General features: G+C 51.5%; 1 protein-coding gene across 1 annotated transcript in view; it reads left to right on the top strand.

The window, feature by feature from the left end:
• The window catches only part of LOC116953224 (laminin subunit gamma-1-like), a 173449-nt gene that overhangs the window by 35060 nt on the left and 114149 nt on the right, over positions 1-24240 (top strand). The window contains exons 3-4 of the mRNA XM_032973191.2: positions 3620-3750; positions 8677-8843. Of these exons, the coding sequence (XP_032829082.2) occupies positions 3620-3750; positions 8677-8843 (298 nt within the window). The remainder of the gene's footprint in view (positions 1-3619; positions 3751-8676; positions 8844-24240) is intronic.

Genomic DNA, 24240 nt, shown 5'->3' with positions numbered 1-24240 from the left:
TTGAAAATCTCTCGTCTCTCGTATCGCTCAGAAGTCGTCTCTCCCGGTGGTAACCGCTCGTTTGCAATTCGGTGAAATCGCTGTGCGTGTGTGTGCATGTGTGTGCATGTATGTGTGCATGTGTGTGAACTTCTTTTGCACAAAAGAATGAAGGGGGCGTGGGAGCGTGGCGGTGAGGTGTGGGAAGCTGTAAGCCCCAGGCTACTTTGGGCTCGCCTTCCCATCAACCGGAGGCGAGGAGTGGTGGTCGTGGTTACTTATGCCCCCACCGAAGACAAACATCCGTGGAGGGATGCAGGCAAAGCCGATGAGTCAGATGCCTTCTATGACCTCCTGTCACAGCTGCTGGCTAAAGTGGCCCCTCGGGATAGAGTCATCTTGTTGGGTGACTTCAATGTCCGAGTTGGTCATGATGCTTGCACCAGGTCTGGAGTGATTGGAGGGCATGGGCCAGAACACCTCAATAACAACGGAAGGAGGCTGCTAGATTTTTTGTGCAGCCCATGGGCTTGTAATTGCCAACACGCTGTTCCGGCATCGGCGCATCCACACAACATCATGGATGCATGCCGGGTCCAAGCAAGAACATCTGCTGGACTACATAGTGACGGACCAGCGGATGCGAGCCCATGTCCTTGACACCAGGACCTACAGTGGAGCTGATCTGCCCTCTGACCATCGAGTAGTCATCTGTAAGATGCTCCTGCCATTATTCCACTCTGGTGGTGGGTGTACACCCAGGACCCCATTCCAACCTAAAGTGGCCTGGTCTCAGTTATCTGATGAAAGTTGCAAGCGAGAATTTCATCATCGCTTGCGGCTGGGGTTGGCATCGTCCTCCACTCCTCCTGATGTCGAGGGTAAATGGGCGAGGTTTAGGACTGTGATTCATTCATCTGCAATGGCTGCTTTGGGTACGCTGTCCAGACCTCACCAGAGACCCTGGCTGACAGAGGAGGTGTTCAGGATGGTTAAGAAAAAGCGACAGGCCCTCTGTCATCGGCTACAGAATCCCACGTTAGAGAATGAGGAGGCTTACCGCAGCATTCGCTCGGAGGTTCGGAAAGCCGTGAGGCGCTGCAAGGATGGGTGGTGGTCGCGGGTTGCTGAGGAGATGGAGTCTGCCTCAGTGGCCCACGATCACAAATTTCTATTTAACTCCATCAAAAAAGTAACCTGCAGCGCCACACCTATTACCATCATTAGGGGAAAAAACGGTGATCCAATCTCCGACCCCCAGGAACAGGTTTGCAGATTTGCTGAGCATTTCTGTGAGGTCCTGGGGGAGGGAAAATCCCTCAGCCAGGAAAACATCATGGCACAAAGTGAGGACGACCCTGCTGAGGCTGCGGTGCCTCAAATATTGGAAGAAGTCACCCCCTGTGGGTGGCTGGCTGAAGTGCCATCTGTTGAGGAAGTACTGAAGGCGATCCGGAGTCTGAGACCAGGAAAGGCAGCGGGCAGAGATGATCTCCCAAGCGAAATGCTGAGGGAGGGTGGCGTTTGTGCACAGACTGCCCTATATGACATCATAACAACAGTTTCGACCACTGGATGGGTAACGCAGCATTGGAAGGATGCCCTGGTGGTCCCCCTCTTTAAGAAGGGGGACCGCACAGACTGTAACAACTACAGGGGCATCTCACTCCTCAGTGTGCCAGGAAAGGTCCTGGCAAGGATTATTCAACATCGCCTTGCCAGGCACGCTGAGGAGAGGCTTGCGGAGCCCCAATGTGGTTTCAGGAAAGGGCGGTCCTGCACATATGCCATAATTCTATCTGTCTGCTACAGCAGAGGTGTAGGGAATTCCAGCAAGACCTACATCTCTGCTTTATTGACCTGGTCAAGGCCTATGATACCATCAGTAGGCCTGGGCTCTGGGTTGTTCTTCGTGCTTTTTGGAGTACCTGACCCTCTGCTCACGATCATTAAGGACCTTCATGATGGTGAGCGGGCCTGGGTAAAACTACGTGGCCGGGAGTCAGAGCCATTCCCTGTACACCTTGGGGTGCGACAGGATGTCCTCTGGCTCCCACATTATTTAACATCTATTTTGACCACGTAGTTCGTGAAGCCTTCAATAGCTGTACCGGGGGAATCTCCATATGGTACAGATATAATGGGAGGCTCATCAATGCCCGGGTGCGGTCAAGGGATGGCTCCCTATTGCTCAACCACGTTATGTATGCTGATGATTTGGTAATAGCTGCTCATTCAAGGGATTAGTTGGAGACGCTGCTGCTGAGACTGGAGCGTGCAACTAAGAGATGGGGCCTTACCATCAGCCCCACCAAAACTAAGCACCTGTCTGGGTATTTTGTACCATCGGACACTCCACCCCACAACTCCCAATCGGTGATGGGGCAGTTGTCGAGAGAGTGGAGAGTTTCCCATACCTGGGCAGTGTGCTTATGACTGGCGCCAGTTTAACAGCAGAGGTCTCACTCCGAATCAGTCGAGTGGCAATATATTTCCATCGGTTGCGTAACGCTGTGTGGAAGCTACCTGGTCTGTCGCTCCGCACTAAGTTTCAGGTCTTCTCGGCCACGGTCATTCCCTCCCTTCTAAATGCTTGCGAAACGTGGACCCCCCTAATGGAACATCTTCGCCGGTTAGAAATATTTAGGCTAGCCTGCCTACGATCTATCCTGGATTTAACCAGGCTGGATTGTGTGAGGAGCTCACAAATCTTTGAAAGATCTGGGCAAGGTCCCATCGGTGAGCTCCTCCGGCAGGCAAGGCTGCGTTGGCTGGGTCATGTAGCCCGCATGCCCAGCCACCGTATGCCGAAACAGCTTTTGTTCGGCCGGATCGAGGGGGCTAAGCGGGCGCGGCACGGGCTAGAGAAGAGATGGAGTGATGTGGTACAGGAGGACGTGGAGCTGAGTGGACTTGCCGATGACTGGTACCAGCGGTGTCAAGATCGGCCTCTGTGGAGGAGGCTCGTGAAGGACGCTACTGTGCAGTTGGGGGTAGTCGCCCTCCAACAACAACGGAGGGCGGAGGAGCGACGCTCACAACAACGAGCGGAGCGCCGGGTGGCTAGAGCACAGCAGGTTGGCACAGTAGGGGGCATAGGTGGTGCATCAGCCAGTCATCTCAGTCATCTTAGTCAGTCGACCCGTGGCACTTGGGTCTGCCCCGTGGCCTCCTGCCCGCGGGCGTTCGACACTTCACGTGGCCTCAAGGTGCACATGGCCTGGCACAAGCGTCGTGGTGACGTCACCGCCACTTAGTGGCGAATGGTGGTTGTTGTTGTTGCATGTGTGTGCATGTGTGTGTGCATGTGTGTGTGCGGGGGAGCGGTGGTGTAGCGATTATCCCTACGCTGCGCTACGAACCCGGCGACCCAAGTTCGATTCCCGCTCACGGCCAACACCGGTGACGATTATCTGAACCGATCCTGGGCCTCCCCTAGGTCGACTTGGCCTCAAATGAGTACCTGGTGCGGTGTGTAAAACATCGCCACTGGGGAGACAAAGGCGGCCAGGCGTGGTGCTGGGCCACCCACCCCCTCGTGTGCCGTGCCAACCTTCACGGGTGCTGCTTGCTGACAGCACTCGCCCCTTACAGTCTGTTAAGGCTACACGGGGGGGGGGGGCTCTGTCTTTGTGTGCAGGAATGGGTGACGGCGACCGACGTGCGCGTGTCCCTGCGTCGCCTCAACACCTTCGGGGACGAGGTGTTCGGGGACCCCAAGGTGCTGCGCTCGTACTACTACGCAGTGTCCGACCTGGCCGTGGGCGGCAGGTGAGGCAGCCGCCGCCTTCACACCTCTTGCGGGCGAAGCAAAGCGCGAACGGTTACCGTTGAAATTTGTATAATATTTTTATTATTATTTCATTACTATTTTTTGTTGTTGTTATCTTTTTGTTGTTTTATCATTTTTATTAGTATCTTTTTTTTTTACAATTTTCGTTGTTATTTTTTTTTCATTATTTTCTATATTTTTTTACGCGCCCGTTTCGCAAGGAAAGCCTTGCCGAGCAACGAGACTCTTTTTTTTTCAGGAGGGTCCTGGCCGAGTTTGTTGCAGTCTAGGGGTGGCGGGGAGTTGGGGGGGGGGAGGAAATGTTGCCACGTGTAGCCCCGATAGAGTGATCACAGCACGGAGAGTCGGTCGCTTTTGTCACTTTTGTGAGAACGTAAGTTGAGGATGGCGTAAAGAGGACGGGGCAGCTCCTGGGGTTCGAGCGTTCCCCGTGACACACACGCGGTGCTCGGCTCTCAACCACGAGCCTGGCAGATTGCGGCCACCTAAGAAGTCCGCAGAGCCACACCAATGAGTCACGTGATCCAGCAGCGCCCTCCCAACGTCGCCGATTCGCGGGCAACGTCGCTGACGCTCGCCAAGCCTCCACAGAGGCTATTGAATGGCCATTCGCACTTTATCATTGCTAACCACACACCTCGCTGCTGTCATCCGATACAGACACGACTGAAGTGAGCCGGGTGGCCCAAGAGGTTTCATGGCGTTGAGAGAGCGTCGTTGAGATCCTGGCTTTTAAGTCGAGCATCTGCCCCACGTTTAAACCGGTGGTGTCAGCCCGGTCACCAATGACTTGCGCAAAAAAATCCATCGGATTACATTTGTTTATATCCTTAAATGAGTCGAAATGCAAATTCTGAGAATCAGTATATCGGTTTGATTGTCATGCGATGGACATTGTAGTCTCATATGCAGAGCGGATGTGCGAGTGGTGCCTCGTAACTGTGTGGACCAGAGGGTCACTTGAAATGATCTCGGGGGTAGTTCTGTGACACCTGCTTCCGTTGGGTCATTCTCATATCCACGTCACCGTTGGCCAAGTATGAAAAACATCCATATTCAGAAACTATTCCAAAAAACTATTTTATTTTACCAGGTAAGTCCCACTGAGCTACTGTATATAGCTCTTTTTCAGAAGTGACCTGGCCACAAATGGTAGCTCAACGAAGTGGCTTATGTGGAAATTTATAGCAGCCAAAATATTCTAAACACATGTTTCTAAATGTGGAAGGGAAAAACCGGAGGACCCGGAGAAAAATCCACGCGACCACAAGGGAGAACACACAAACTCCAAATATACAGCAGGCATCAGGGTTGAAATCGAACCCACGACCTTCTGTGTACTCGGTAGGGTAGTTAACATCTCGCTACTGCTGCACCCCAATAGTAGGCGCTACCATACGAATGTGGAAATGTCACCTATTGCCCACATCCATCTGCAGAGATGGGCACCACTCCGCCACGCACGTTTGTATAGCGAGGCACGGACAGAGGGTTTTAAATTGATACGTTTATGCAAATGGATACTCGCAGAATGGACACTTCGTGTTCCCCGTGATTCACGGTGGCACTGCATCGTGCAGCCTCTTGGCATGCATTTGCAACCAGAAGCTCAACACGCTACCCCCCAAACCGTATTCTTTTATATTGCATTAAATTGTTTACAAGCCTGAGCCAGTGGTTTGAAGACGCGAATTTGACCATTGACTTCCCCCCAAAAAACTGGTACTCATTTTAATGACCCCCTCCCCCCCCCCCGGAGGGGATGATGAGCTGAGTCAACGCATGCCCAGGATTTCATCTCGCAACCTTGCCAGCCGCGAGATGCTCGCTCCCTCCCGCCGAGAGCCACCCGGTCCCGTTGCATTGGGCCCCTTGTCAGCGATGCGCGGCGGGGAGCCGGCGTCGCGACGAGCGGTGGCCTCGGCTGGGAGGGCACAACGGCGCGATTCCCGTCCGGTTGTTGTCGGGAACCGAACTGGCCGCCGCTTTCGCAACAAAAACACGCTCGGGGCACGGCCGAGCCGCGGGTTGAACAGCTGCTTGGAAACCGGCGAACCCCACAATACCTTGGGGCGCACTGAGCACGGCTCACACAAAAAAAAGAACGGCAATAATTTTTGGCGGGCGGGCGGGCAGGCTGGGGTGCTTTGGCAAGAGCGCAGCGCGCGTTGTCGGCTGGGCTACGAGCGTTACCCATAAAGTCACGAACCACACTCACGGTGCCACCACCACCACAACCAGCAGCAGCAAAATCATCAGCAGCAGCTGCCGCGTGCATGATTTGGCTTCCGTGCAAGCGGACGCTGTCGCCCACGCCAATTACCGTGACTAACGAAGCTTGACAAAGAGCCACTTGTGGTCACGAGCAATTTCCATTCTGCTTATGTAACGGGAGTTGGGAACCTGTGAAAACGCAGCGTGTGAATCATTCGGCCGTGCTGCTGCGCTGGGCCGCGCGCAGAGCCCTCGGCTCACAGCCGGAATGCCGTCCGTTACTAAAAACTAAACGAAACGATTTTATTTCACCACGTAAAGCCCGCCTTCTTTGTAAAGATAGAGAGTCATAAAGTAATTGAAGCAAGATGCTTCCCGTGCCAGAGGTCGCAGCGGGGGGTCAGAGGCTATTCCGTTGCCATCGAGGCCTGGCTTAAGTGAGCAGAGTGCAGGTGAAGGCTAATTCGGCGTTTTTTTTAATGACGGTGGCTGGGATAACTGTCAGCAGCATCCTGTCTGTGTTTTAGCCCTGGAACCCAGCCAGCGCCTCTCTGCCTTTATAGCCGAGATCAAACCTCCCTCACCCCCCCCCCCCGCGCGCCACCCCCTCCGGAGCCTATTGAGCAGCACACGTGTGTCCCCCGATCGGGAGGGTGTGTGGGGAGGTGCACGTCTTGTGAGAGTGGCGTGCGGGGGTTGAGCGTGCGCAATCTGCGGGGCGCTTGAGAAGGTGCGCGGAGCGCGGTGCAGTGGCTGCGAAGCTGCTCCCGAGATTTCGCCCCGGCTCACGAACATCGGCGCGTTCATCTCCTCCAGACTTTTCTAGATTTAAAGCTTTCGTGACTGCTAGGATTCATACTCTTTGGTTCTATTGGGTAAAGTCACGTAGGTAAAAAATAAAATAACAAAAATAACGACCAGTTACAGGCTAATCACTCAGCTATTTCAATGCTAAATTCTATGCTAATTCCTTTGTCAAGGGGTGGCTCTGCGGATGTGTATAATTTAACTTAGCTATTTCAATTAGCCATTTCAATGCTAAATTATATGCTAATTCCTTTGTCAAGGCGCTTTGTTTCTTCTCACACAGCTTAAAGGTCGTGATCTGAGCGTGGCTTTTTTTCACTCCAGCGCTGTCCTCCAGACAGTCTCGTCCCTTCACCTGATGAAGGCCGCTTGTGTTGTGGCCGAAACGTCGTGATTTTTGTTATTTTATTTTTCACCTACTTGACTTTACCCAATAGAACCAAAGAGTATCCTCCAGACTTCACAGTCGGCGAGCGTTGCGACCAAAGCGTCGTCTCCCTCGGGGGGCGGCAGCGGTAGTGGCGACGCCCGTGGCCTCGCGTGCAAGAATCGCCTGGGTTCGATTCCGGACTCAGGCACATTTTATAGCGGAGTTTGTGCCTTCTCTCCCCTTGTTCTGTATGGATTGCCTCACGGGTTTCCTCCCAGAGCTTAAAAAAAAAAACACAGACACACACACACAATGTAACTGGAACGGTCCACACATGCCAAATTTACTTAATTGTGATCACACACATCAGCAACAGCAACATTGCCCCCCACCCCGCCCCCAACTTCAAACACTTGGCAGCACACTCCTGGAAAAAGTATTTTGAGTAAACAAGCATGATAATCATGAAAATAATACAACTGAAGATGCCTTGAAGATAAACTGACACTGGCCATAGGGATGTGGAATTTCCATCCACTGGCTGGGGTCCACCACCAGATATGAATCTTAATTGTAAACAACTGAAAATAAATTGATAAAGGTGTCCAGATTGGTCGGGGCATTGCCCCCAACTCCCGTGCCCCCCCTCAAACTCCGCCCATGCCTCCTTTCATTTTCTATCTCTTCCTCCCCCACCTCTCTCCGTCCTTGCTCTCGTCCCACTGTTGTTTCCTAGACCACAACAAACAATCAGAATCTTCATTCATCCTGGAGAAATCCGATGAGCCATGAAGCTCTTTTTGTCACAGACGTCCAGGAGAGAGGAGCCCCACGTCCGTGCCACGCTCGTACAGACACCGTTCAGCTTGGCTCAGCGCTCTCCTCCATTCGCTGCACCGAATCGACACCTATTGCAAGGAATCAAATCTGCATCAATCACAAACAGTGCTTGTGGCAACACATGCTCCGATACTATATTGCGCTGTCTTCGAAACGGATTGACTGACACCAGAAACAGCCTTCGGTGTGGCCTTGTCTCACCGGTGTTAGACCAGAGAACGCCTAACGGCGTACACTACAAAGACAATGCAAGTATGAAAGTATTAATAGCTCGGATTGAGCACTTATAAGAAAGTTGTCCCTGGTGTAGGCTTATCAGTTTAAAAGAGAGTGCATAAATTATCAGAGCATGATTGTTTGCATGTTTTGGCCCAAGAATGCGTTTTTAATGCAGACTTTAAGCCTTGCAATAGGAATCTATTCGGTGTCTGAACCTCTTAACACCTCCTGTATTATTTCCAGAATGGGTAAAGCCCATTCTTACGTCTTCATTTTGATAACTGGCAAACAAAAAGATCCCGTAGACATCTGCTTTGCTGCGTTCACACCACGAATAAGATCAAAAGCTTCTGGAGATTCCAGGCGGACGAATCTGCTAGCCCAGGTGACGACCAGAGGCTCCCTCTGACCCCGTCTGCCATCCCCACCCCCCCCCCCCCCCCCCACCGTGCAGGTGCAAGTGCCACGGGCACGCGAGCGAATGCGGGCGCGGGTCGGACGGGCGCCTCGTGTGCCGCTGCCAGCACAACACGACCGGCGATGACTGCGAGAGATGCCTCCCGTCGCACAACTCGCGACCCTGGGCCCAGGCTTCGTCCGACGACGCCCACGAGTGCCTCTGTAAGCGCGCGGACCTCGAGCATGCCGCGTGTTCACGCCGCGTCTGTGTGCGTCTGCGTAGTGGTGCTGGCCACCCACCCCCTCGTGTACCGTTCCGGCCTTCATAGGTGCTCGGTAACAGCACTTGCCTCTGCAGTCTGTTAAGGCTATACGGGGGATCTTTGTCTTTGTCTGTGTAGTGGTAGCTGTTAGCACGCTGTGTTACGAACCCGGCGACCCGAGTTCGATTCCCGCTCACGGCCACCAACACCGTCAGTGACGATTTTATGAACCGGTCCTGGGCCTCCCCTAGGTCGACTCGGCCTCAAATGAGTACCTGGTGCGGTGTGTAAACATTGCCACTAGGGAGACAAAGGCGGTCGGGCGTGGTGCTGGCCACCCACTCCCTCGTGTGCCGTTCCGGCCTTCATAGGTGCTCGCTATTAGCACTTGCCCCAGCAGTCTGTTAAGGCTGTCTCGGGGTATTTGTCTTTGTCAGTCCATATATAGGTCTGTCTGTCCATCTGTCTATCTCTCCATCTGTCTGTCCAGCTGTTCATCGTTGTGTGAATCTGTCTATGCATCTGTCTATCTGTTTGTAAGTATGGCGACGTACGGTGCGAAAGAAGTTCAACATACATACATACACACGTCCATTCCTGTTGGCTCATTTAAGGTTGAATCCCTGAAGAACTCTGCCAAACACACATTCCTATTATAGTCTTGGTTCTTTCGGTAAAGTCACGTGGAAGGGAAACAATAAAATAATACAAATATAAAACAATACAATTCTCACGACGTTTGCAACACAAGCAATCATCATCAGGTGTGAAAACCACACCTGATGATGATTGCTTGTGTTGCAGCCGTTTCAATACGGGCAAAAATAATATCGTCTATTTGTTTGTGTTTCTCCCTTGTTGATGGGACTTTGTAGGATGAACGTTGGGATGTATAAGGGCACGGGGTGACCAACAATGTCTGAATTGGTCTGTAATAAGGTAGGGGCACTGATAAGGGGTTCAAAGGTGTGGGTTTGCTGGGTTCGCGAAGCGTAGGATGCAGGGAATTTCAAGGAGCGTGAACCGTCACGTGAACCCGGGTCACCCTCACCACAGCAGCAACGGCTTCTGGGCTAGCAATCGAACAAAGTCGGTCACCGTATCGCGCACTTTCAGATGCGCTTTTGCGGCCGTCTGGAACGCTCTCTTCCTTCCGATATTTAGGAAGCCACTGGGAGCTACGCACTTTTAAATTTAAATCGAAAACTCATTTTGTTGGCACAGTTGCGTTGTGTTTAGTTTGTTGTCCTTCCCACGCACCTCCGATTACCACGCTTGGCTACTTACGGTGCGAAAGGAGTTCAACATACATACACACCCAAACGTGTTCAACATACAATACACACGCACACACGTGCATACAATACAAGCATTGGGGGGCGACGTGGAGCTCAGCGTGACGGTAAGCGTGACACCAATATGGGGGTCTGGACACCCCCTCCCTCACATTTTTGTGGACTTGGCTGAGTGACCCCGACATCAATTTTAAACAAAATTCCAGGTATCTGTCTCGAGTCCGGCAATTCTCTGTGCGGCGTCCTAAATGTATGGTTTCCTTTGCCTGGCCCGTTGTCCTTTTGTTTTGCAACGATGGGTTTTCTCGTCACATACAGACACGATTGATGGGGAGGCTGTGTAAGCGAGGCCTTTGAAGCACCACTCATGTTGTTGATAACGCGTAATGTATGACACTCGTTCACCCAGGAATGCCTCGCTGAGTCTCAACACTTGTATTCAGGAGGGCCCTACCAGGTGTATGTGGTAGGGTGGCGATGTTGCCGCTGTGCGTGATTCCACTTGAGTACTGTGCAGGTTATTCTTCAGCGTTCGGATGTTTGGCTACGACCGGTAACATTGTGTGTATTTATATATTTTATTGTTTTGTATATTTATGTTTATCTTCGGGAGGAAACTGGAAATCCCGGAGGAAACTCGTGCAGGACAGAGGGAGAGAAGGGGCCCGAGATGGGAATCAAACCCAAACCCTTCCTTCTGTGAGGCGCAAGCGTTACCATTGTACCACTGTGTCACCCTGCCACCCGGAGGGTTTACACCAGTGTGGTGAATATACTTCAGTGTTGTGAACATACTTCACCACACTGGTCAAAACAGATTTTGTGAAGGGGCGGCCTGCACGTATGTATGCATCCATCATCTACAGTTGTGGCCAAGGGACTGGCTCACTCTGGCAAGCAGACAATGGATGCACCGCATGTGTGTTGAACTTCTTTCGCACCGTACGTAGCCAACCGCGCTCATCGGAGGTGCCGGGGGAAGGGCAACAAACTAAACACAAAGAGCAGTTCTCAAGAGATGAGTTTTCAATCCAGATTTAAAAGTGCCATAGCTCTCAGTGGCTTTGTAATGTCCGAAGGTCATGTATCACTCCGCTACGTAAGTTGTTTAACACGTAGGTTTTCGCGACCAATATCATCCATAATAGAGGTTTTTGGGTTAGATCGCGTATATATAAATGTGTCGTTAAACCCGCCACCACCCGACACGGACAACGTTAAGAAAAAATCGCCACTTTTTTCAAATTTTCTTGCTGTGGTTTTCACACCTGATGATGATTGCTTGTGTTGCAGTCGAAACGTTGTGCGAATTTTATTGTTTTATATTTTTATTATTTTATTGTTTCCCTTCTACGTGACTTTACCGAAAGAACCAAGAATATGAATCCCTGCAGTCATGAAAGCTTTAAATACAAATTTAGGAAGGGTTGTCACGTAAACAGAACGTGCCAATTCGTCACTAGTACAGCACACCGGTACCGGTAGTGTGTTGGAAAGCCAAGCCACAACATTTACAAACCGAATACGACGCTTCGCCAGCAATTACAACTAGCTTCATCAGGCGACAGCCATCGAGGCAGTGCTCATCTCACGCTCACTGTCCTGGGCCAGTCGTGGGAATTCCACATTCCTATGGCGGGCACGCGTCGCGACTCTCTCCAAAAAGAACAACCGCCGTTGACTTCCCCGCAAAGTAGTGCCGATTTTATCGACCCCCGCAGGGATGACGCGCCGAGTCAGCCTGACAGCGAGGCCACAATTAAAGTCATTGTCATTTGGCATTCGCTTTTGTGGCCTTGCCTGTCGGGGTCCCCGGTTTCTCCCGACGGTTTAACGCCCGTTGCCCTCGCAGGCCCTCGCGACCCGCGAGGTGAATTCGTTTTCAAACGAGACAAGCGCTCCTCCTGTGAACGCGCCGGTGGCTAATTGACGGCGCTCGCGGTTTGGTGGTGGGGGGGGGGGGGTTGGTGGGCGGTTGATGGGGGGGTTGCTTCGTGGTGGTGGGGGGGTGGGGGCAGTATTGGGTGACGCGAACGTTGGACCCGCTCGGGTGCGGCCCTGTGATGCCTCGCTTGTTTTCGTTCTTTTTGAGTGGCGCGCCGTTACTTTTTAATTGCCCCTCCCGGTGAGGGATTGACCGATTAACGGCGGCGGAATTAACGGCGGTGGAATTGGCAAGCGGGCTCGCCACGCCCCGCGCGGCGGGCTCCTTTCGGCAAGCGAGCAATGCTCGATTTTGGAGCGTTCGTTGGCATTTCTTTCTTCTTTTGCCCGCGCCAACCAATTCCAAACCGTGCGGCTCGTACGAGCACGGAGTGGCTCATCGCTGCTTGATCGCCCTGAGCCGCCGGTGGGAATTCCGCTTTTACGATGGCGAGGGCAAGTTTTTCGACAGGCCCGAGCCACGACTGGCTTCCAACAGAGCGGTACTCATTCAATTGACCTGTGTAGGAAACACCGGCGAGCGGTAAAGCGGCAGACAGGCAGCGTGCCTGCGCCAACAAGCTCTGCAGTCCTCTATATGTTAAGATGTTTTCAGCCAATCGATTCGGGTTCGTACGTAGTGGGAGGCAGCCCGGAGCGATCTACGCCGCGCGGTAAGGGACAAACGATATTCGTCCGTACTTTGCCATACCATCTTCTCCTGGCGAGCAGAGTGCACAGTCGCCCCCTTCAACGCCCGACTGGAAGGGAGTTGAGCAAACTTTTTGCGTGGTGATCCACCAACCCCTCGCTGCCTCCACAGCGCTGGATCACGGGCCACGTGCGCGTTGATCTCGAACGGAATTTGAACTCGTGACCTTTTCTGGTTGTGATCTGAGCGCTGTGGCTGATTTGTGATTTATTGACGCCGCACGGGTTTCTGAGTGGATTCACAAATCGGCAATCGGCTGAGCGCAGGGGAGGAGCGCGTTACAGTGCAGATCCTGAATTCAGAATATTTTGTCCATTCATTCTGGAGGAATCCGATGAGCTATGAAGCGTTTATTCACAGATGTCAAGTAGGGACGGGGCAGAAAGTTACAACAACAAATCATGCACAAAAAAACGCGATAGGAGCGCGAAGTATAGCCAAGGTAAGCAAATCATTAAAAATAAAATAAACTGTTTTTATTTTACCATGGAAGGCGCACTGAGCTGGAGCGTTCTTTTTCATAAGCGACCTGGCCACAAATGATAGCTCAACGAAGTGGCTTATCACGTGGGATTTTTTTTATAGCAATGGACATCACATTTGGGCATAGGCTAGATATGACAGCCACGTTAAAACCCACGCTTTTAGTCCGGTGTGTTATTTATTGTTGAAATGCTATTTGTATGCCATTTTTTATTGTTACACGTTTTTCCTTGTTTACCGGGGAAAACTTCACCGGGTCTCACGACTCTATCACAGGAGGGTCCCGGCAAGTCTTTCGCAGTCGGAGGAAAGATGTTAAGCTGCTGCTGCTGCTGCTGTACGATCGCAATCGAGTCAATTTTCAGCATTGGAATTGTTTGGTCAATGCCGAGTTACTTTGTGGGGTTTCTATTTATGGGAAGAAACCGGAGAACCCTGGCGAAAACCGACGCAGAACGGGGTGGGAGGAGAGCATACAAACTCCACACAGGGAGAGATTTCATCCCAGAAACGTCCTATAAAGTGGCACTTACTTCACCACCCTGCCGCACGTATTTAGTCGTTGGTGTGTATTTAAGTCGAACTTCTTCCGCACCGTGCGTAGTCAACCCTTGGCTAATCGGAGGTGCGGGGGAAGGACGACAAACTAAACACCAAAAGCAGTTCTGAAGAAATTCGTTTAAAAGTACATAGGTCCCAGTGGAGCAAGATAGACAAATAAATAGTGTTTGCTATCGCATGAAAGTGCAAATGGCACGAGTAAATACGTTTTTTGTAGATTTGTCAGGATCAGTGTAAACTTGGGGCAACGCATAAAAACGCAACAAGTTCATGCAATGGGCTATTTTTGTTTTAATTGATTAATTGAAACGGTCGTGCATTTCCAGCGTCGATTGTTTCTCATCGAAACGTGAGTGCCCAGCTGCGCCGTGAGCTGCTTGGAGCGGCGCCTCTGTGAATGCTCGGCTCTGTGAGGGCTCGACAATGCCGTGAGCTGCACGCAGCGGTGTCTCTGTGAGTGAGAGGAGCCGCCGCCCCACACGGCAGCGGCGCTGGGGAGTGGCGTGCGGATGGGGCGCATGCCTGCCCACATTTGGCGATTTTAAAAAAAAAATCTTATAATTTTTTTAATTTTATTTCTCCTTTTCCAAACGTCCTCAGTCGCTTAATTTGCCCTTGACATTTGCCCAGTCTCTGAATATAATTTGTATTTCGGGTGTCGGTCGTCTTGCGGCGGTGGGTGTCTGTTTGTCGCACGCGGTTTCACCTTTCGGCAGGGGTAGCGGTGGGCTTTGACTGCCCGAACGTGTCACGTGTTTTTGAAGTCGTTTGAAAACCGCCTCTGTGCCGAAAATTGTGAACCGATGCCTCGGTGGTGGAGCGGTTTTGCGCGCTGCGCTACGAACCCGGCGACCTGAGTTCGACTCTCGCTCACGGCCGACATCAGCGACGATTATCTGAACCTATCCTGGCGCCTCCCCTAGGTCAACTCAGCCTCAAATGAGTACCTGGTTGCGGTGTTTAGTAAACATCGCCAATGGGGAGACGAAGGCGGCCGGGCGTGGTGCTAGCCACCCACCCCCTCGTGTGCCGTGCCGGCCTTCATAGGTGCTCGCTAACAGCACTTGCCCCAACAGTCTGTTAAGGGCTACACGGGGAATCTTTGTCTTTGACGTGACACAACTCTTGGGGCTCGTCCATTGCGTCAGCGGCACGCCACGAGTCGTTGAGCCTCGCTCGCCCAGCACCTTTTTTCGTTTCCTGGACTTGCCCCGCACCCCCGATTAGCACGGTGGGCTGCGTACGGCGCTAAAGAAGTTTCAGCGTGCGCATGTCCAGTGCACACAAGTCTGCGGCGCTCACTGCAAAGCAGAGGGGCGCGCTCCCCGTGCTGCCAGCTGCTAGCCCTTACGGCCACTGCCGGTGGTTCCAAGCAAAGACAAAGATCCCCCGTATAGCCTGCAACAGACTGTTGGGGCAAGTGCTGCCCGCGAGCACCTATTGAGGGCCGGCACGCCACACGAGGGCGTGGGTGGCCAGCACCACCACGCCCGGCCGCCTTTGTCTCCCGAGAGTGGTGACGTTTACAGGTACTCATTTGAGGCTGAGTCGAGCTCGAGGAGGCCCGGGACCGGTTCAGATAATCGCCACCGATGTTGGCGGCCGTGAGCGGGGTAATCGAACTCGGGTGGCCAGGTCGCCGGGTTCGCAGCGCAGCGCGCTGACCGCTCACGCCACCGCTCCCCCTTAGACGCACACCGCCAGACGCTTGTGCGCCTGCCAATTTACCGGCCGTGCCAATTACCAGCGCGGCCGAATGTCGCCGGCAACCGCTGAGCGCATGTTGCCCGGGACGTGCCGTGCACGGGGAGATGCCCAATCGCACCCCTAGGGAGTAGCCACGGATATCCACAGGGAGCTGGAAGAGCGCGGCGTTTTTTTTTACGTAGACTTAACGCAGTGCGCACGCATGTTTCAATCGACGATTAGTAATCTCAGTACGCTTGGTATCGACGCTGTCATTGCTGTAGCGCAGGGCTATCGTCACGAAGGAGATGATAGTCTACCCTCAGGAAGCGGTGTTGCTACGTGTAATCCCAATTGACTAATTTGCGGGGTCAATTTGTTTAAAAAATTTAAAATTTGGACCACGATTCCAGCACGCAAGTGGCCTACTCTTTTCAAATGACATCAAGGGGGGATCTGAACGCCACCCGTGAAGCAGGTGGCGCGTACTTGTATTGCTAATACATCTTCACGATTTGCCGGGGCGGCCCTGATCGCTTCAAACCGTGAACATCCTGCAAGAGCAGCGAGAGGTGCGATATACCGCTGGGCCAGGTCACCGCCAGCGTGTTTTGCTTGCGCTGTAACGTCGGTGACTGCGTCGAGATCGTGAAACTCTCTCCACGTGAGAACTCAACTCGCGTGGCCCCGTCGTCAAACGCAGGCATTGACTTAAACAGATTTCAACATCATCATCATCAGTATGTACATTATCGTCCTGATCATCATCATCATCACTGGCAGTAGCAGCAGGATGTTCATCAAAGTCGTCTCTCTGGGTTGGTGTGGTGGGACCATTTGGTGTGGTGTGACCATTTGGAGAGAAACCAGTAGTGGATGTTTGCATTCATTCACGATACCTAGACCCAGCCAGATCCGAACGGACATACGTACGCAACCTTGACGAATGGGAGAAGTTACATGCAGCGCATCTGGAGAACGGCGGAGCGATAAAACTGCGATCCCTTTGCTCCCTGCAGGGCAGTAGTTGGAAGGGCGTGGGGACGGTTGTGCCTGCGAACCCAATCATCGCAGTCACGCGACAGAGCCGGACACACCGCGTTGCCATGTGGGAATGATTTGCCGCCAAATTGCAAAGCAGCTGCGCAGGTGATTATCGTCTTGACACTGCCCCCCATTCTTCCTAAAACGCCCGTTTTAAAAAAAGAATAACTTGGCCCCCAAAAAAGGTGCCGGTCTCAAAGTCGTTTTAAAATTATGGGTAACATTTCAAAGGACGCGACTCGTAAGCGGTGTTATTTTCGGAAGACGTTTAAGGATTTTTTTTTGAAACTACGAAGTTTTGTAGATAAAAAAGAAAAACACACACACACAAAGTCGGCTGTATATTCCGAGCCGGGATATTTCTCCACACTATCCCAAAACTCCTCGACAAAAAATACCCGCAAAAATATCAACACGTTCGCCAATGCATGCAAGTATGTAGGAATGTGGAATTTCCACCATTGGCTCAAGGCCGCGACTGGCAGCACAAGTGAACGTGTGTACGAAAATGACAATGACAACCTGCAACAAATAGGTTACTGGACAATATTAAAAGCGCATTGGTTGGGGCGGATATGTTTTTTTCCGTAAGAGAATTCATCATCTATCATCTACAGCTGTATCCGAGGGACGGACTCACTCTGGCGAGCTGCAAATGGATGTACCGTACGTACGTTGAACTTATTTAGCACCGTACGTAGCTAATCGGAGGTGCGGGGGAAGGACAATAAACTAAACGCAAAAAAAGCAGTTCCGAAGAAATGAGTTCGTCAATCTATATGATTTAAAAGTGCAGAGCTCCAGTAGCTTCCTAATATCGGAAGGAAGAGAGCGTTCCAGACGGCCGCAGGAAGCGCTTCCGAAAGCGCGCGAATCCGGTGAACCGCCGTCTTTGTCCGATGGCGTAGCCCGAAGCCGCTGGGACGCGTGCAGCCTGGGCAGTGGGTCTATGTCTGTTTCCACGCGTGACAGTGAATACAAGTGAAATGGGAAGCTATCGCTGGCCACAGTGGTGAGCGACGCTCGAACCGACGTCTGGGAGAGGGGGGCATCTCAGCGATTGATTGACCTCCACCCCCACATCCAACCGCGCGAAGGATTCACGAGCGCGGACACAATGTCGCGGGGCGGCACCAGACGCGTCGAGCGGATTAAACGAGGCCTGCGCCGGATTAACGAGGTCACGGATATGCCACGACGGCCCTGCAGGCCGGGTTGGCAGGGGCCACCCCCCGCCCCTCTCCCCCCACCCATCTCCCCAGCCGAGCAATCGGCGCGCGAGTGCCAGCCAGGTCACTGAGAAACAAAGGAGCGGACAAAACGGGGGGGGGGGGGGGGGGGGAAGTTCCTGGATTAGGCAGAGCGGGGTTTTTTTTTAACGAGGGCGGCGCACTGAGAGCATCGCACTGACCGCGAGAGGGCCTCGCGTGGCCGTGACGCACGCGCCTGGTGTGTCCGCTGAGCGGGCCCGTCCCGCGGGCGATGACCCACGCACGTGTGTTGTTGGATTTTTATCTTTTCAAATGCAGTTGCTGGGCAGGGCCAGTGACAAACAGCACCGTCAAAGCTGCGATCGAGAAGAGCGTGGCACGTTGCTTGAATCGAGCCATGGTTGTTTTTGTAAGGGCTTGGGAAAAGAGACGACGGTGGTGGTGGTGATGGTGGGGGAAGGTGGGAATTCCGTAGTGGATCATTGCGAGGGCAGAAGCAGAGAGGTGACCCGCAGTGTGGTGAGTGAGTGGGTAAGTGAGTGAATGGGTGAGTGAGAGGGTGAAAGAGTGAGTGGGTGAGTGTGTGAGTGGGTGAGTGAGTGGGTGGGTGAGTGAGAGGGTGAGTGAGTGAGTGGGTGAGTGAGTGGGTGAGTGAGTGGGTGGGTGAGTGAGCACGTGGGTGAGGAATGGTTGAGTCAGTAGGTGAGTGAGCGGCTATGTGAGTGAGCATGCTCGTGAGTGATAATTGAGTAGTTTGGTGGGTAAGTAATTGAGTGAGTGGGCGAGTGAGTCAGTGAGTGGGTGAGTGAGTGGGTTTGTGAGTGATTGAGCAGGTGATCGAGTCAGTGGGTGAGTGAGTGAGTCAGTGGGTAAATGAGTGAGTGAATAAGTGAGTGAGTAGGTGAGTGAGTGGGTGAATACGTGAGTGAGTGAGTGGGTGAGTGAGTGGGTGTGTTGGTGTGACTTGCAGTGTGGTGGAGCTTGAGCACGGTGACCGAGTTCTCAACACGGGAGGAGGAGGCGTTCCGTGGGGCCACCGTGGCTAATCCGGGTTCAGTCTTTGACGATGGTTTTTGTCAAAGGAACTAAAATCCGCGGCGCTGTCACACGACCCCTCCTGCGCCATTGTGACACTAATTGGTCCTCGCCTACAGCACGTGCGACGGTTTGCGTGACAGATCTGTGTACGCGTGAGTGTTTGCGTGTCAAAGGCACAGATTGTGAGTGGTAGCGCAATGGTTAGCGCGCTGCGCTACGAACCCGGCGTACCCGAGTCCGCTTCCCGCTCACAGCTGACACCAGTGACGATTATCTGAACCGGTCCGGGGCCTCCCCTTTGGTCGGGTCGACTCACCCTTCTCCCGTCACACGGCCGCTGATGTAGATGCAGAGCAGCAGCTACAATTTCACATTCACGTGGTGAAGTCAGGCAACAAGGAGCAGCCGAGAGTGTATTGCAGTGACGTCTCCGTCGTATTTGTGGATCGGGAAGTCGCGTCGTCACGTGTCGTCACGGTCTCTTTCCGGATGACTGCGGACGCACGCTCCTGGAGCGTTTTCAATTTTTCATTTGCGCAACAGGTATCTGCATCCGCCACGATTTGTCAGGCGGATGCGGTTCAGGGTCCGCTGTGGGGCCCCTCTCCTGCGCGAGGCCTGGGGCAAATTTTCCATTTTGCCGCCCTGGGAGGGGGGGGGGGGGCTGCCCGGTTGTCTGCGTAGGAGGACGACAACAACAGCGGGGTTGTGGCTGCCGTACGGAGTCGTTACAGCTCGTCGTGTTGTTGACCAAACGGCCGGGATTTGAGAGCGGACTCTCGAGGAGAGCTCCAGACCCTCGCGCCGTCGTTGTCGGCAATTCGTGTTGCTCTCCACTCACGAGCGGCTTGCGGGCCAAGCAGAGGCGGGCGGGGTGGGGAGGGCTCGAACTCGGCCCATCACCTCTTCCGGGTCGATAAATTGAGTACGAGTCGCTTGGGAAAAGTCTGCACTCGGGGGAAGACTTTCACCCACCATCTGGAAGATGGAATTCGCAGCGCCATCGTCTCTGTGTGTGTTCGTGCGGTCACTGCCACTCGCGCTCACACTGTCAACCGCTCTAAAATAAACACGTGCGCACGTTTGCGCATCCAAAATATATTCGCTGGCTCTAGGGGATCAGGGCGCGGGGCTATTGTGCGCGCGACCCTCATATTTCCACTCCGCGTGAGCCACTCTCGCAGATGGCCGGCGGGCGTTGCATCTGACTGCCACCGTACAGTCTATCCCATAACATCCTGCGTTTAAGAGAGCTGTGCATTTTGTAGAGGAAGCATTTCCCTAAAGCCTTTCCTTTATTTGATTTCGGGTTCTGGCCTTCCCAAAGTTATATTAAAACCTGCACGGTCATGCAAAGTTTCGAAATGTGAATTCTCTCGTAAAGGCTAGCAATCCTTTGCCCACATGGGGTAAGGTAGGGCAGGCATTAAGATAAAAACTACACTTTTATTTTTTATTTTACCAGGTAAGGTACATTAAGCTGTATAGCTCTCTTTGAGAAGCATACCTGGCCACAAATTATATTGCGACGAAGTGGCTTATCGCGTGTAAAGCATCCAAAATACTCTGCATGTTCATTCTAAATGTGGAGGGAAAAATCCACACGACCACGGGGAGAGAGAGAGAGAGAACACGCAAACTCCAAATATGCAGCAGGCATTGCCGACTTGTGTGAGAATGTTCTCATCAGCTTTGTCTCAGTTGTGTCACGTGTAGGCAAGATGACGCTACAGCACTACTTCTGAGTCGCTCCATTGATAACAATAATAATAATAATTGGCATTTATAAGGCGCAATTCATCCAAGGATCTCGGTGCCCTATGCACGAAGTTAGGAAATATAAGTAGTGCGGGGTCCAGAGTCCACGAGGTCGTACGTGGGAAGTGTAGGCCAGGCGAAACAGGTGAGCCTTTTAGAGAAGACCGAAACAAGGTGAGTGACCTCGCCTGTCTGACCACAGGTGGCAGAGGCGTTCCATAGTCTTTGCGCAGCGCATGCAACGGCTCGGTCACCCCAGGTGCAGAGTCAAGTTCTCGGCACACGGAGCAGATGCAAATTGGCGGATCATCGAGGTTTGAATGTAAAACGGTGCAAGGCCGTTTAAGGCCTTGTACGTTAGCAGCAACACTTTACAAACCTGTCAACCCCTTATCAGTGCCCCACCTTATTACAGACCAATTCAGACCTTATTGGTCACCCCGTGCCCTGATAAATTTCTCATCATCATCATCATCACGGTGGCTAGGAGATGTTAACTACCTCGCTTGGTATACAGGAGGTCGGTGGGTTTGATCCCGACAGTGACGACTGCTGTATATTTGGAGTTAGCATGTATTACAGACCAATTCAGACCTTATTGGTCACCCCGGGCCCTTATAAAGTCCTATCGCAAGGGAGGAATGCAAACGAATAGACGAAAAAAATGTTTTGTTGTTGCCCGTAGTGAAACGTCTGTGCGCCGCATGGACCTGCAAAACTCAATTTCCCTGCACAATAATACGGGGTAAGGGGCCGTCCATAAATGACGTCACGCACCTGGGGGGGGGGGGGGTCAGACATGTGTGACAACACATTCTTGGTTCTTTCGGTAAAGTCACGTAGAAGGGAAACAATAAAATAATAAAAATATTAAACGATAAAATTCTCACGACGTTTCGACTGAAACACAAGCAATCATCATCAGGTGTGAAAACCACAGCAAGAAGATTTGAAAAAAGTGGCGATTTTTTTTAACGTTAGCACCACGGAGAGCGATTTGACAGTTTGTTCAGATGGACGAGGCCATCTATGTTCGGAAAAGAGGAGGGGGGAGACGAAAATAATGGATGCGGTCTGAAATCTACTGTAAGCGTGAACAATCATTTTTTTCCGAACATAGATGGACTCATATTCTTAGTTTTTTCGGTAAAGTCACGTTGAAGAGAAACAACAAAATAACAAAATATATATAAAACAATAAAAAATTCTCACGACGTTTCGACCATAACTCAAACGGTCATCATCAGGTGTGTCGGTTTGCATAAATGATGACCGTTTGAGTTATGGTCGAAACGTCGTGAGAATTTTTTATTGTTTTATATATATTTTGTTATTTTGTTGTTTCTCTTCAACGTGACTTTACCGAAAAAACTAAGAATATGAATTACTGCAGTCACGAAAGCTTTAAATCAAAAAATAGATGGACTCGTCCATCTGAATAACTGTCAAATCGCTCTCCGTGGTGCTAACATAAAAAATAACCGCCACTTTTTTCAAATTTTCTTGCTGTGGTTTTCACACCTGATGATGATTGCTTGTGTTGCAGTCGAAACGTCGTGACATTTTTTTTTATATTTTAATTATTTTATTGTTTCCCTTCTACGTGACTTTACCGAAAGAACCAAGAATATGAGTCCCTGCAGTCACGAAAGCTTTAAATCAAAATATAGACAACACGTTCTACTTAATTAAATAGACTTTTTAATAAATGTTTTCTCCTACAACATCAGAGTACAGCGCCACATTAAATACGCACTACAATGACAATAGTTTCAAGCGATTTGAAGCATGTTTCATTTTTGGGGGGGGGGGGGGTGGGGGCAGAGATTTGTTACGTCATATTTGAGGGGGGTCTGACTTTTTGTGACGCCGTGTGACGAGGGGTGGGGGGGGGGTCAAAAATCGTCCAAAACATCGCGTGACGTCATTTATGGACGGCCCCTAAACCGTGCTGGGTTAACAGCTGCGGCTTTAGAAGTCGCCCATTCACGCCGGTACAGAATCGGTTCACCGTGTGTGCCAGTCGTGTCTGCGCGCACACACATCATCCCTCCGTGGCGGCGAGAGCCCAGCTGTGCCTAAGACCACACTGCATTGTTGATGTCGCACGCAAAATAAAGACAAGTGAAAGGCAAACAGCGCTGATAAAAAAAAATCGAGGTAAAAAGGTGGTGCAGGTGTGGTTGGAAACCCGAGAGGGCTTATATGAAATCCTCACGCAAACAAAAAGAACAATATATACACAAAAAATTAAACATGTTAAACTCAGTGTTCAAAATAAACACACGTTTGTTTCTGTGTGTGCATGCGTGCGTGGCCTCAACGTGCACATAGCCTGGCACAAGCGTCGTGGTGACGTCACCGCCACTTAGTGGCGAATGGCGGTTGTTGTTGTTGTTGTGAGTTAGGCTATGGGGAGCGGTAGTGTAGCGGTTAGCGCGCTGCGCTACGAACCTGGTGACCCGGGTTCGATTCCCGCTCACAGCCAACACCAGTGACGATTAGCTGTACCGGTCCTGGGCCTCCCCTAGATCGACTCAGCCTCAAATGAGTACCTGATGCGATGTGTGAGCATCGCCACTAGGGAGACAAAGGCGGCCGGGCGTGGTGTTGGCCACCCACCCCCTCGTGTGCCGTGCCGGCCTTCATAGGTGCTCGCTAGCAGCACTTTCCCCAACAGTCTGTTGAGGCTAGACGGGGGATCTTTGTCTCTGTGAGAGTTCGACGACATGGAGGAGACTACGGGGTGATTTGGCTCATCAGGCTAACCCGTAGTCTACGCTTGAAGTCATTGAGGCTTCATGATATTTTGGTGTTGTAAAGATAAGATAAATAATTTACCAACAAGGTTTCAGCATCTTTTATTTAGACTGTCTCAGCAGGAGGAATCCGATGAGCTCTAAAGCTCGTTTTTCACAGAGTCCCAGTATGGGCACGGGGTCCATTCTTTACAACAGCGAACAATGCACACGATGAACGATAGGAGTCCAACATAAATGAATCATCGATTTATTTATTGTATAATACGATTCATCAAGATTGTGCAAGGCATCAAAAACAAGACCACACCAAGGTAACGCCAAGCAGCAGTAGTCCCTCAATACAATGGCACGTGAACCATTAAACTATCGATCCTACATGGTTAATGATTAAAGTTGCAAATGACATTAGTGCTGTATCCAGCACTAATGTTCTGACTCAGGATATTTTTGAAGGAAGATTTACGACATGAAGGGAGGAAACAAGGTTTGTCCCAAAACAATAATAGCTTTGACCCGCTATGGGAATAAAACAGGTGTTTAGAGGTGTTTAGATGTTCAAACACCAAAGAGAAAGATTTTGCAATGAATAAAGCCTACAATAGCTACGCGTACTTGTGGTGGACATGTACTGTTCGCTTTTTGGCGTTATCTGGTCTGACACCGGTGAGACTAGGCAATAAAGAAGTCTGTCTGGTGCAGTAGGCCAATCAGTTTAAAAGACAATGCAATATATTAATAATAAAGGCTATTAGGTTAGATATTCAACCCTCCACCGCCCGACACGGCCAATCAGTAAAAAATTTGTCACGTTAACAAAACGCCAATAAGTTACTTCTTCAGCCCACAGGTGTGTTTGAAGAGTGAATCCACCCCATTTAGAATT

The sequence above is a fragment of the Petromyzon marinus genome, chromosome 50, assembly GCF_048934315.1.
Source record: "Petromyzon marinus isolate PM22_M1 ecotype Great Lakes invasive population chromosome 50, UKy_Petmar_22M1.pri1.0, whole genome shotgun sequence".
In the NCBI taxonomy this organism is placed as follows: Eukaryota; Metazoa; Chordata; class Hyperoartia; order Petromyzontiformes; family Petromyzontidae; genus Petromyzon; species Petromyzon marinus.
This window is presented reverse-complemented; position numbering and strand designations above follow the sequence as displayed.